General features: G+C 46.6%; 2 protein-coding genes across 7 annotated transcripts in view; both read right to left on the bottom strand.

Annotated features, from left to right (window-relative positions):
• LOC149327683 (V-type proton ATPase 116 kDa subunit a 1-like) overlaps positions 1–12618 on the bottom strand; it is a 633463-nt gene that overhangs the window by 161384 nt on the left and 459461 nt on the right. The window lies entirely within an intron of this gene.
• Positions 4953–10655, bottom strand: LOC149327685 (uncharacterized). The gene has a single exon (XM_089562565.1). The coding sequence runs from the start codon at positions 10296–10298 to the stop codon at positions 8037–8039; it is 2262 nt and encodes a 753-aa protein (XP_089418691.1). The 5' UTR covers positions 10299–10655; the 3' UTR covers positions 4953–8036.

Raw genomic sequence — 12618 nt, 5'->3', positions numbered from 1 at the left:
TTGCAAACTTTTTTCACTACATGCAACATGTTTTTCAATTTGCCATTGAATACAATTACACTGCATATATAGGCGGTGGTTTCAATGTCGATATGCATGAAAATTCACCCAGAAAGTCACGACTATTATTACTAATGGAATCATATTGTCTTGTAAACGTTGTGTAAGCGATCGTACGACGCAATTTCTCATCGGAGCCTACTCCCGTTCAGACGGCGCCAGTCGTGTCCTCGACTCAAGTGGAGCTCACGTGAATCTGGTTCGGTGCGCCGGTCGGTCGAGGGTGCATACTGCATCGCCTGCCTCGAGTGGCCCTCACGTGAATGTGGCTCGGTGCGTTGGTCGGTCCGGAATGCATACCGCATCGCATGCCTATCCTCTTCCATTCTTCCCGGCGCCGTCAGGACGCCGTTTGTGTTTGTGATGTTTGTTTTTTCGTGAGTGCGGCGCGTCATCAGCGTCGGCGGCAGGAAGCGCAGCGAGAGTGTGTGGTGCGCGAGCGACCTGAGCGGACGTGCGTGTAAGACAGGGCGAACCCTTTTGAAGTGCGCGAACTTGAATTGTAACCGCAATATATCCGTTGTTTATTCCCAAAAATTGTGTGTGCATGGAGAGTTCTTACTCGCTCCCCCTTCCTTTTTTTCGGTCATCGTTAACAGTTGTGGCATTAACTGCACGCATAACACCCACTACGGCAACACTTCTTGATTTGCTGATTACAAATAACGCAACAAATGTGCTCTCAACCGGGGTTATTAATTATGCTATTAGTTTGTTTGTTTATGGGGTTTAACGTCCCAAAGCGACTAAGGCTATGAGAGACGCCGTAGTGGAGGGCTCCGGAAATTTTGACCACCTGGGGTTCTTTAACATGCACTGACATCGCACAGTACACTGGCCTCGAATTTCTCCTCCAAAGAAATTCAACCGCCGCGGCCGGGATCGAACCCGCGTCTTTCGGGACAGCAGCCGAGCACCATAGCCACTGAGCCACCGCGGCGGCAATTATGCTATTAGTGACCACCTGCCTGTTTACATTGTATGCAATAGTGTGTCTGTATAAAAATCAAACTGTAAACAAACAAATTAAAAATACAGCAGATCACCTCAACGACGTTAGAAAAATTTCGACGTAAAATAATGAACGTCAACTGGGAACCAGTTTTTGCTGCATTGACTGCTGACATAGCGTTTAGTTTTTTTTCTCAAGATATTCGCTTGTATATATCGTAACAGTTTTCCGTACAAAGATGTAAAGAAACCAAAACGAGTTCATAGATCGTGGATTACCTCAAATATTCTTGGAATGGTTGCCAGGAAAAAATTCCCTCTATCAGAAATTCCTACAAAGTTGCAGTCCAGAATTGTGGGCAACAATCAAGAGGTACCGAAACAACCTGAACTTAACTTTAAGAAAAGCAAGGAACGATTATCGCCTTAACATGTTCGCTGGTTTGACCGATCAAAAGAAAGCTTGGAATAGATTATAGCAGACTCGAACTCGCAGATGAGTTTAATAGCTATTTCAGTGGACTTGTTGATAGTGAACACAACAATATGGCACTGGATTACATTACATACAAGTAACAGTATTTTTGTAGCATGTTGTGACTTGGCAGCCGGGGCAGCGAACGGGACAGCTGGAAGCTCATAGTTCTGCATTGATTCACAGGTGCCTACAGGTTCTGACGCAGCGTCGAGGGTGCGGCTGTACTGGCGACATCGCAGCCTACCATCTTGCATCGCTGTAACCACGTGACTGAACGTCACCATCTGCTTTGCTCAAAAGGACCAAGCCAGCATTCTCGCGGTCACTTGGCAGCCGGGCAGCGAACGGGACCGCTGGAAATCTCATAGTTCTGCATTGATTCGCAGGTTAGAACATTTTAGCTTTTCTTTTTTTCTCTACTGCCCCTGCTGCCAATTGTCGCTTGAAGTTTTGTGTGAACAATACTGGTACGATAAAACCTTTGCTATGGGAGGACCCGACATTGCTGACCTGAAGCGCGAATTTCGCAAAGAAATTCGGGAGTTGAAAAACTCCTTGGAATTTGTTAGCAAGCAATATGAAGACCTGAAGGACGAATGCGCCGAGGTTAAGAAGGAAATGCCGCACTAAAGGCAAACGAAGAAACACTGACTGAGGAACTTGAAAGAGTAAAGAAATCAGTGCATGAAAATTCCAAAAGATCGTTGCTCAGGATCAGTATTCCCGGATTAAAAACATCGAACTTAAAGGAATTCCACACCGAAAGGGAGAAAACCTATTCAATGTTCTATACAAGGTTGGCGACTTGATTGGTGAGGCGATAAGCAGTGAGGATATCGAAATATGCCACCGTGTTCCAACACGCAATGTTTCTGCCGAGCCGAACATTGTGGTGGTGTTCAACAGTCGAACAAAGCGTGATGCAGTACTCGAGAAAGCAGGCAAAAAACGTTTCACGGCGGATAAGCTAGGATTCGAAGATGAAGACCCAGTGTACGTAAATGAACACCTGTGGTCACAACTAAAGAAATTGCTTGGAATGACTATCAAAAGGAAAGACGGAAAGCGCTGGCGGTTTGCATGGGCGCGAGGTGGAAAGGTGTTCGCACGGCAGACGGAAACGTCTAACGTAGTGCACATCACTTGTGATGCAGATCTGGAAAAGATACCAGGACAGCAGCTAGGGCATGTTGGTTATTCATTTCTTATGGAACAGCGCCAAACACCGGGACATGAGACAAGCGCTGACTTACAACTGGTTTTTATTTCGAAGAAACACTGCTTCTTATACCTTCTTCACCCTCTCAAAAAACACATGCGTCACAACCATGTCGTTCAAGCGTAAAAAAAAAAAACATAAGACAAATAATCACAGAGATTTATAATCACATTTTTAACATGTCAAATTCTTTCTTAGTCAAAGCAACAGACGGCGTGCTGGCACATGCGTCGCGCAGACTCGCTATCGAAGCTGCCTCGATTATTTCCCGGACTAACTGGTCTTTGTGATTAGCCAAAGCTTTACATTTTTGGAAAACTGGTGCACAACTAGTTGAAGGGCAATCTCTGCAATGGATTCCCAGGTTCCTGCAAGCTTGCTCGAAATTATTTTTGTGTTCTAGTAGCCTTTCATTCATGCACCTGCCAGTCTGCCCAATGTATTGTTTACCGCATGTCACTGGCAACGAATAAACAAGGCCTTCGGTGCACTCCACAAAAGGGGTTCGATGCTTTATCGTGCATCCCTGCTTCTTTTTGGTCGGGTCGGAGTTGACTCGGCTGCGCAGACTATTGAGTTTATTAGGAGCAGTCATGACTACATTCACGCCAGCTTTTCGACCTATGCCTTTCAGGCGATGGGAAACGTTGCGAAGATACGGAATTGCTACTACCGGCCTCCTTTCTTTCTGTTTCTGTGCCTCATCTTGCTGCTCGGGCCTAGCCTGCATCAGGTGCTTTTTCATCTGCTTGGCAACAGATACCAACAGGTGCGAGGGGTAACCCGAGTTGCCAAGCCGTTCCGCCTGGCGAAGAAAGCTGACTTTCATTTTGTGAACACAGGACTTCCTCAAGACATTTGTGAGGCACAAGCTCACAATAGCCCTCTTGGTGAGCTTAGGGTGAGCTGGTTGGAAGGGCATTGGCGCTTTCTCCCCTGTGGGCTCATAGGCCCAGCAGGCATGCCCTCTAGTGAACTCAAGTCTCAGGTCTAAAAACCTCAGTGACTCGTGAGCAGGAAGCTCGTGCGTGACAATAAGTGGCTGCAAAGCCTGCGCAAAGCGACCCACCTCCTCCATTACTGCTTCTAGCGTATTCGCGCGTTGGCCATCACAAAGAACAAGGTAGTCATCAACGTACCTAAATACCTTTTTAACACTAGTACCAGCAAGGGTTGCGTTCAGGAACCTGTCTTTTCGCGCCAAGTACAAATCACTGAGTAGAGGTGCGATACATGCAGTGAATGTAATTTCAGATATCATGTTGGAAAATGCTCTGGTGTGCCGGAATCTCAGTTTACTTCTATGAGAGAAACAACTAAGAAAGCATGGCGTTGCCAAACGTGCCGTGTCGGTAAGACTCGAGGTGGGCAGAAAGAAAAGCCTAAATCGGACGCTTCATCGAATACTGCAGCTGGCAGGTGTAGTGAGGAAACGGCTAATTTTGCCATCGCGCTTGCAGACATTCAGGCTAAACTTTCAGTCCTTCTAAGTCTAAAGGACACTGTTGACAACATTGACCAGGCCATTCAACTAATGTCTGAGAATTATGGCAAAGTCCTTGCTGACACGGCACGCCACGAAGAAGAAATTAAAGTGCTGAAAAAGAGAGTGCACAAACTTGAGCTTCAAGATCAGACAGGGCTGGACTCGGTGAAAGAACAACTAAATGACCTAGAATGGCGCAACCGAAAGCTAAATCTCGAATTCCATGGAATCGAACAAACGGACCAAGAAAATTTATTGGAAAAAGTAAACGATGTGGCGGATACGCTTAAGGTACCAGCACTTGATAAAGAAGACCTACTTGCTATTCACCGCCTCCCGACGAAACCCGATAAGATTCCAGGCATCATAGTCCGCTTTCACTGGTCTTTGACTGGTCTTTGACTGGTTGGTCTTCCTTTGACTGGTTGGAAGGCTTTACTAAAAGCCTTCCGAAGGCTTTCAGATACGTTGAAGATTTTCTAATTTTTCTATCTAAACATAAAACCTTGACCCCCACTCATTCAGTGGATAGCATTTTAACTCTTTTTAAACGCTATGGGAAGGGCTTGAGTTTTACGCACGAACTTCCGACCCATGGTTCACTGCAATTTTTAGATATCAACTTAGAGCTAGGTTTGCATCACGTCTGCTGGAACTACGCACCGCGAGCGCAGAAAGGGCTTCTTCCCTATGACTCTGCCCATTCGAAGATAGTCAAGAGAGCTATTGTTAGCTCGTGCCTGGGAACTTCTCTGACGAAGTGATTCCTGCATGCAATGCACACTAGCTTTCATAATCAGATAAAAAGGCTGCTTTCATCCGTCTTCTCCTGCGAGGTTATCTCAGCTATGGCCGAGAACCTTCTTCGGAAGGTAAAAAAACGAAACCGCGCCAACAACGAGGAGCGATTGCCACGAAGAAAGACTACGGTCGTCCCGTATATACACAAGGTGGCAACATAAAAAAAGTGGCAAATCGGCATAGCGTCCCTGTGGTGTTTTCGGCGCCACGCAAGCTCGCCGGGTTGTGCCCAAGAATCAGCGCGGAAGGCGCTCGACGAAGAGCATGAGAGATAAAGCATGCGCCACAATTTGTCAAATGCGCCACGGGCGTTGTGTATCTCATCCCGCTCAAGTGTGGTCGCGTGTATGTGGGCCAGACAGGACGCTGCGTGAATGAACGCGCAGGGGAGCATCAGCGTTCAATTAGGAACAAAGAAGGAGCAAATTTGCCTGCTCATTGCATTGCATGCAACGGTTGTGAGCCACTGCTAAAAAGTATCAGAATTCTGGGCAGGAGCAATGACAAAGTTTCCCGTGAACTTCTAGAGGCATATCACATCAAGGCAAGAGGTGATAACTGTGTGAGTGACACATCCGTTTCACTGTACAACGCGGAAAAGGATTTTTTGGAGCGTTTCTGATGGTGTGTCGCGCAGGGTTTGATTTGCCTCCTTTCCCCTCTTTGTAGGCACGTGTGCCTATAAAGCGGCACTGAATCTAGTAAACACCAGTTGATAGTTTGCGCTCTTTCAGTCTCCCTCGTTGTGTTTTCCTGTGTGTGTCTTTTGTGCGCAATTCGTACCTACAACAGTATGCACCAACTCGCCCAACAAGAAGTTCTTCTTAATTTCCTACGACATCAGACACAGAAAGAATTGGACACTGCAATTTTCGAGAACTAACCAAGGGTGCAAGAGGATAGCGAATTGTCTTCCAAAACTGTTAAATAATTTAGAGGATGTAAATCTGTATATAAAGAATATCTCAAGAAAAGAATGGAAAAAATATCTCATTTCTAGCATAGATCTTGCAACTTAGCCTAGAAATGTAATTAATTTCTGGTCCTAAATGAGAGTTCGTTCCGATTGCATCGATAATTTCTGTGTCCTTCATCTTATGGTGGCTTTATATGGTTTCTCTTACATTTCATTGTATCAAGTCTCACGTAACTTTATTTTTTTTTCTGCTGTGAGATTACAGCAAAATGAACATGGTGCGTTTTTTAGTGTGTGTATTATGTATATTGTGTGTTACATGACATGCCAAATGCTTGGGTAGCGTTGCAGTGTGTAACATAAGTCTTATGTTAGGATAAACGAACAATTCAAAAGACGTTTATTCGTCTTTTCGTTACAAAGGAGCTCTGGGTTAACAAGAGGCCGTGTTGCTTCTTTCGTGTCCAACACCTGAGTCTGTTGTTTACGCGCCGCGCAAGCGCTCGTCCTCCTCATCCTCTCCTCACATCACTCTCTCCTCCCACGGGCGGCTCGGGTTGCTCGGACTCAAAGTTCGGGTTGCTCGCCCTCCGGCGAAGGATCTCCGTCGGCGGGGATGAGCTGGCGCTCACATTCGGCCATCCTGTGCCACCGACCGTCCCGGTCGGAATCATCCTCGCGTTCCGATTCTTCAGAACTTGTCTCGTTGAATTCCCGGTACCAAAGCTTCAGCTTGTCAACCGGTGCAATACTACTGTATGCTCTTCGCCTTTGCCGCGCCGGATGCACGTTTTCGATGCGGTAGCGGTCGTTGGGAAGCCTTTCTCGGATGACGTACGGTCCTTTGTATTTTTCTTTCAGTTTCCTTGACTCCCCACTTGCTGCCGGTTCTCGCTCAACTAGTACAACATCTCCGGGATTGTATGTCGGCGCTTCCATCCGCTTCCTGTTGTACCGCTCCTGTTGCTTGCGTTGGTCTTCTCGGATATTCTCCTTTTTTTTCTAGCCTTTGCTTCAAAGCTTGAACCTTTGGATCATTCAGCTGGGCAGCGGTTAGCACGTCTTCTGTCGCTATGCATGTTAGGGTCGTATGCAGAGCGGCTTAGTGCATCAACATGAGCCATTGCCGCCCCCTTACGATATTCCATGTCGAAGGTGAACTCTTGCAGTCGCAGCCACCATCTGCCAATACGGGGAAGCAGATTTCTTTTGCTCATCGTTGCCCGTACTGCGTTGCAGTCAGTGACCACCTTGAAGTTCATCCCGATTAGGTACACTCGAAACTTTTCTAACGCCAAAACAACCGCAAGCGCTTCTAGTTCGTATGAGTGGTATCTCTCTTCGTAGTCAGTTGTCCGCCGGCTTGCGTAGATGACAGGATGAAGCTGCCCATCTGCTTGTTCTTGCAGAAGTATTGCTCCTAGGCCGTCTTTGCTGGCATCCGTGTGCACCTCTGTTCTTGCGTCGAACGCGAAATGCGCCAAAACTGGCCTTTCAGTCAACTTCATCTTCAGTTCAGTGAACGCGGCTTCGTGCACTGAAGTCCACTTCCAAACTGCGTCCTTAGACGTCAGTCGCGTTAGAGGTTTAGCAGTGCTGGCGAACCCTTTTACAAATCTTCGAAAATAGCTTGCCAGACCCAAAAACTGACGCACCTGGTGTACATTCCTTGGTTCGGGAAAGTCAGCGACGCTCTGGATCTTTAAACTTCCGGGTCGCACTCCTCTGGCAGAAATGTCGTAGCCAAGGTAATCGACTTTCTCGAAGAAGAAACGGCACTTGCTTAATCGCAGCGTTAATCCCGCTCCACGGAGGACATCCAAAAGCATTCTCAGGTGGTCAAGCCCCTCTTCCACGGTCGTTGTCGGCAGCAGGATGTCATCCATGTAGGCGAGAGCCACGGTGTACCGTAGGGGACCCAGTACAGCGTTGATCATTCTCTGGAACACTGCCGGTGCGTTGGCCAAGCCAAATGGCATTCGAACGAATTCATAATGGCCGTCTGGAGTAACGAACGCAGTCCTGTGTCTCGATTCCTCGGTCATAGGAATTTGATAGTAGCCTGACGCAAGATCTAGGCTCGTGAAGAAGCATTTCCCTCTCAGACGGTCCAGTTGATCCTCAATTAAAGGCAGTGGATACCGGTCCTTTTTCGTGACACGCTTGAGGGCACGATAGTCCACGCAAATTCGTTGCTCCCTGTCTTTTTTCGCACCAGTAGGATAGGACTTGCATAATCCGATTTGGAGTCGACAACAATGTCAGCTTGCTTTAGTTCTTCAATCATTCCTTTTGTGTGTGCCCGTTCGGCGTAAGAGAGTCGGTAGGGACGAAATTTCACTGGCTCCAGCGTTGTTAGCTCAATGCTCATTTCAGAGGCATTTGTGCAGCCAATCTCTGAAACGGTGGTTGCGAAGCAGTCCCGATACTCAAAAATAAGCTGTTCGAGCTTTGCACGTTCCTCAGGAGCAACACCAGGACCTACTTGAATCTCTTCGCTCGGTATCAATAAGGGTTGGTCAGTGCTAATGTCCGACTCACCCTCTCGTGGCGATGCATCGTCTGGGTAGCAAATTTCCGCTCGTGCGACTCGTTCGTTCTCTTTGATGGTCAGTTCATGATTTTCATGATTAGAAATGTTCATTATAGGGACTACTGTTTCGTTGGTCCCGTCAACGCTGAGGACACAGCGTGGTATGCAATGCTCTCGACCTTCTTGGCACCTGAGCTGCATGACCACGAAGACATCTGAGCGTGGTGCGCTACCAGTGGCGTAGAGCTTAACGAAACCCACGTATTTTGGGGGCACAACCGTTGTTTCCTTCGCCCATAGGCACACAGGTCGTTCTGGGAGCTCTGGAATTTCAAAGGACTGAAGCGTGTCGTCTCTATTGTCCGCGTTCTTGTGCTCCTCAAAAATCCGCACTGTGTTCTTCCGCCTCACAATCGTGATGTGTGGTTGCTCGGTGAAAGGTTGGCCCACAAGTAAGGGTATGGACTGTGACGCGTCCGGCACGACCAGCACGGGAACGTCCGCTGTAGCTTGGTCGACCGTGAGGGTGATGTTCGTTTCCCCACACGGTGTCACATGTCCGCACCCGTAGCCCCCGATAGTGAACGGCTTTGTCAACTTCGTGTAAGCGACTCCGATTCGGTTGGCATCCTCCTTCCGCAGAGTTACGCATTGGCTACCGAGATCGACGTATGCTCGTATGTCGCAGCCGTTCGCTTTCTCCATCATAAAGTACTTTTCGTTCGCCTCTTCAGCGGCTCGGAGGTCAAAGCCCAACGCGTTCTGAGCGACGCGCGCTCCTCTCTCCGTTTTTGCCCTGCAGTCTTTTTCTCCGTGGCCCACTCGTCCGCAAGCGTTGCATCTCGCCTTTCGCTGTGGGGCCGGACAGTTGAGGGACACGTGACCGTACTCGCTGTAGTTGAAGCAGAGGGGCTCTCCTCTTTCATTCCATGGCGGCTTCCTCCTCGCCTTCGGAGAAAGGTTCTTGTGGTCGGTAGTGTTCAAGGTCGACGCCATTGCTTCGCTTTTGTTGCCATGGGCGTTGGCATATGCGGGGAAACGAGAATGGTTCGGGGGACCACTTGATTTTGAACTTTTGGGAGCAGTGTTTCCTAATCTTTCTTCGAGGCGTTTCAGGCAGTGAAGAAGGTCTTCCGGCGACTCGTACGTGCGTACGCTCACTGCTCTAATTACGTCGTCATCGTATAGCCCCGTGATGAGGTATTCAATGCATGCTTCATCTGTGAGGTTGCAACGGCGAGCTTTCGAGTGCTTGTCATAGTAATAACACTCGATGGGCTCACCGCGCTTTTGTCGTCGCTCTTGCATTTCTCGATGGAGTCGTTGAAATCCCGCTGTCGTGGGGAAGGCGCGCTTAATTTCTTCTTTCCATTCCGGCCATGTTTTGTCGACGGAAGAGAGGGAGTCATACCATGTCTTCGCAGGCCCTTCCAACCTCGAGAGTGCGTTGCCAGATGTCAGCCGGTCGGACCAATGGTAGACTTGTGCCAAATCGTCCACGCGTCTTATCCACGCGTCTACTGTCGGAGAGCTGGATGACACCGGATCAAACGATGGCACTAATCGAGCTGTCTCTCCCGCTCCAAAGATGGGTGTGGCCGCTGCTTGCTGCGTCTGAAGCAAGGCAATTCCATTGATGGCTTCTCTCACTGCTGCCTGAACGCTGGCCTGCAGGATTTCCGCCACGTTAATCGTTGACGGAGGTATCAGGGATAAGTTTCCACTTGTCACCACGTTGTCGGATCCGCCTTCACTTGAGTCGTCGGCGTCGTCGTTCCCGCCATCGTTGCTCGGTCGTCCCCCATCTTCGTTTCCCATATCCGTTGAAGATGCTCCGGTGCGGGTGACAGGCATGGTGGGGCTTGCCGGTTAACTTCGTAAGTTCGGGCGAACGTTGACTCTATCCCACTTCTGAATTGTTAGGATAAACGAACAATTCAAAAGACGTTTATTCGTCTTTTCGTTACAAAGGAGCTCTGGGTTAACAAGAGGCCGTGTTGCTTCTTTCGTGTCCAACACCTGAGTCTGTTGTTTACGCGCCGCGCAAGCGCTCGTCCTCCTCATCCTCTCCTCACATCACTCTCTCCTCCCACGGGCGGCTCGGGTTGCTCGGACTCAAAGTTCGGGTTGCTCGCCCTCCGGCGAAGGATCTCCGTCGGCGGGGATGAGCTGGCGCTCACACTTATTAGTTGTGTCTTATTGCTTGTATTATTTCCCCATGTACGCCTATGAATAGTAAGCTTGATTGTGTCCAATGAGAATGTCTACAAGACATGTATAAGTGATCTACTCTGCTTTTAATCCACACATCTTTGATTGTTTCAATGAAAAGCTGTATGTTAACGCCCTTAAACCTGCCAAACATAGGGGCAGCAACCTTCGTCAAGCTACTAATCAGCAGCTTTTTGTTGCTTGCCCTCGCATTTTTGTACTGTTGTAAAAAAATGCGAAATAAACTGAATTGAATTGAATTGAAAATGAGGTGCTTAATATATTAAAGCCATGAACAATACAAACAGTGAAGATGCTTTTGGACAGAAAATGAAACCTGTTATGTACGTCTTGGACATTATCTGCCCAATTTTAACTTATATTTATAACTTGTCTTTTACTACCGGCATTTTTCCTACGGACATGAAAATAGTGAAAGTAGTTTTTTATAAAGGTGGTTCGAAAAACGATCTTGGTAGTTATAGACCGGTGTCTATATTGCCTATTTTTTCCAAGGGATTGGAAAAAACAATACATTTACGACTTTGCAATTTTCTTGAAATATACAAGGTGATAACTCCAAGACAGTTTGGATTTAGACCTAAGTCAGGTCTACTGAAATGGCTCTCCTGAAGCAAAAAGAAATAATCCTAAATAACATTCAATGTAGACAAATAACCCTTAAAGTATACATAGACTTCTCCAAAGCCTTTGATATGATTCATCACAAAACTCTTCTTCTGAAACTTTCTGCATACGGTGTCCGGAACAAGGCACTATCCCTTATCACCAGCTATTTAACTGACCGATATCAGTACGTTTCTGTAGATAATCATCGCTCTACTTATAATAAAGTAAAGCATGGTGTACCTCAAGGAAGTATCCTTGGTCTCTTATTATTTAATGTATATATTAATTATTTAGTACAGATTGACTCCGAAACAGAATACGTAATTTACGCTGACGACACTACTTTATTTCTGTCCGGCACCAACGCGAATGATATAGTAGAAAAGGCTAACAGCGTGTTGGGTAAACTTAACTCATGGTCTGAAAAAAATTCCTACTAATAAACACATGTGAAAGGAAGGCGATATTTTTTAGAGCTAAAAATGTGAATTGGGCTGTACATACAGATTTAGTATTGAGTGGTAATATGATAGAAATAACTAATGTTGTAAAAACACTTGGCGTTCACTTCAATGAATTTATGTTATGGGACTACCACACCGAGCAAATGGAGAGTAAGCTAGCTCGCGTTGTCGGCATACTCAGAAGGTTAAAGTGCATGATACCTACTAGGACAAAACTTGTTATTTACCATGCCCTATTTCACTCTCATGTTAAATATTGTCATTTGGTTTGGGGTACAACGACGAAAACTAATATTCAGAAGGTTTTAACATTACAAAAAAAATGCAGTAAGAGCAGTTGCAGTTGCTACATACTTAGCACCTACGAGTACTCTATTTGCGAAATACCGCATTATGGATGCAAGGGTTATTCATCAGTACCGTGTAATTCAGCAGTACAAATCTCAGGTACATAGTGACACCACATTTTTTGCTGACCTTGCGAATCTACGGGAAAATACCACTGTTCACAACACAAGACACTACGAATATTGGTATGTACCTTGTCCACGCACAAATTACGGTTTTCAAACTCTCAGGTATGTGTTGCCATCTTTCCTTAATATAAATGCTTTCACTAATCAATCCATTCTTTCCGTTTCATATAACGCTGTCAGAAATATGTTCTTACAAAACAATGAATCATATCCAACTGGAAAATAAACTAAGTATCTATGTGCTGTGATTAAACTATCATTTGCGTGTGTGTAACAGTACAGAGACTGTTCTGGTGATCTGTTATGAAGATATTGTACATATTTGTTATTTCATGCATTCCATTGTCATTGTTTTACTGCTGTCTGTGATCGCCGTGCCAAACCGCTGCGGGA

This window comes from Amblyomma mixtum, chromosome 10, assembly GCF_055824585.1.
Source record: "Amblyomma mixtum isolate Tamu chromosome 10, ASM5582458v1, whole genome shotgun sequence".
Taxonomy (NCBI): Eukaryota; Metazoa; Arthropoda; class Arachnida; order Ixodida; family Ixodidae; genus Amblyomma; species Amblyomma mixtum.
The sequence above is the reverse complement of the archived record's forward strand: the minus strand, read 5'-3'. Positions and strand labels throughout refer to the sequence as shown.